The sequence below is a fragment of the Loa loa genome (genome assembly GCF_000183805.2).
Source record: "Loa loa unplaced genomic scaffold supercont3.2958, whole genome shotgun sequence".
Lineage (NCBI taxonomy): Eukaryota > Metazoa > Nematoda > Chromadorea > Rhabditida > Onchocercidae > Loa > Loa loa.
The window spans coordinates 1-1,162 of NW_018111136.1; the positions used below are offsets into that span (position 1 = coordinate 1).

The 1,162-nt window shown below is 39.5% G+C and overlaps 1 protein-coding gene across 1 annotated transcript; it reads right to left on the minus strand.

Annotated features, from left to right (window-relative positions):
- Positions 1 to 405: 405 nt before the first annotated feature.
- Positions 406 to 972, minus strand: LOAG_15856 (zinc finger protein; the record flags this gene model as incomplete). Its single annotated transcript, XM_003151344.1, has 1 exon — positions 406 to 972. The coding sequence occupies one exon, from the start codon at positions 970 to 972 to the stop codon at positions 406 to 408; it is 567 nt and encodes a 188-aa protein (XP_003151392.1).
- Positions 973 to 1,162: the final 190 nt, after the last annotated feature.

The following is a 1,162-nucleotide window of genomic DNA, read 5'->3' on the forward strand; positions in this document are numbered from 1 at the left end:
GCTGTGATTAAGAAAAGACTTTTCGTTGCCAAAATTTTACTTCAGTGTTGTTTGTGCAATAATCGAGTGAGGAATCCACTTGAGACAATTCATTTCATCAGTAATTTAGTAACTCAATTGCATGTTCTTCATGCATGGCATGCAGGTTGCCTGCTCGTCATATATTCGCATTAATAATGAAAAACATGTTTAATTAGTTACAAGTAACCACGAAAGGGGAAATTTTATTCATCACGATAAGAAGAACGAAAAAGAAGTCTTAGAAGAACAATATCAATTTTCATATAAAGGAATACAGTGCTAACAATACAGCAAGGAAAAATGAATTTGCTCTATAGAAAATATAGCAGAATAGCAATGCGTATTTCGGTTAAAAATGTGTTTATCAGCCCAACATGTGTGATTTCAAAGAGAATTTCCGCAGGAAAGCTTTACCTCATACAGTTCAACTGAATCTGGGCCAGCATTGCCATGAACCTTCATGTGTCTTCTCATATTTCCCGATTGGGAGAAGCTTTTGTTACATTTCAGACAAGAGTGCTTCTCCCCAGTATGAATTTTCTCATGTGTACGCAGATTCGATGAGTGGGTGAAATTCTTCCCACATTCCGAACTAGAATATGGCTTCTTACCGGTATGAATTTGCTTATGGCTATACAGACCCGCTGACTGGGCGAAATTCTTCCCACATTCCGAACAAGAATACGGCTTCTCACCGGTATGAATCTTCATATGTCTGTCGAGATACGATGGCCAGATGAAACTCATGTTGCATTCCGAACAAGAGTGCGGTTTCTCATTCGCATGATTCATTGTATGTGTGCTCGATGGAGCAACGAAATTCTTCTTGGATATTTCGCATTTGAACCGCTTCTCACCTGTGTGAGTCGTATTTTCTGGATGTTTCCTTCTGAGTATTTGGTTGTTGGATGCTTCATTTTGATACCTCGTAAGCCAGATTTTCTTTGGCATATTTCCTACACTTGTTTGTTTCCTACTCGCTTCTTGAATTGGAAGTTCAATGACCTTGCTGCATCTTCGTGATCAGTTTCGCTGAGTTCCGCTTGTCCCCCACTCGTTTCTGCTATTGATGCATCTGGTGGTTCAATCCGTCTACCACACACTCTTGATATTGTTAAATCCAGTGGTTCTGTTTGTAGCT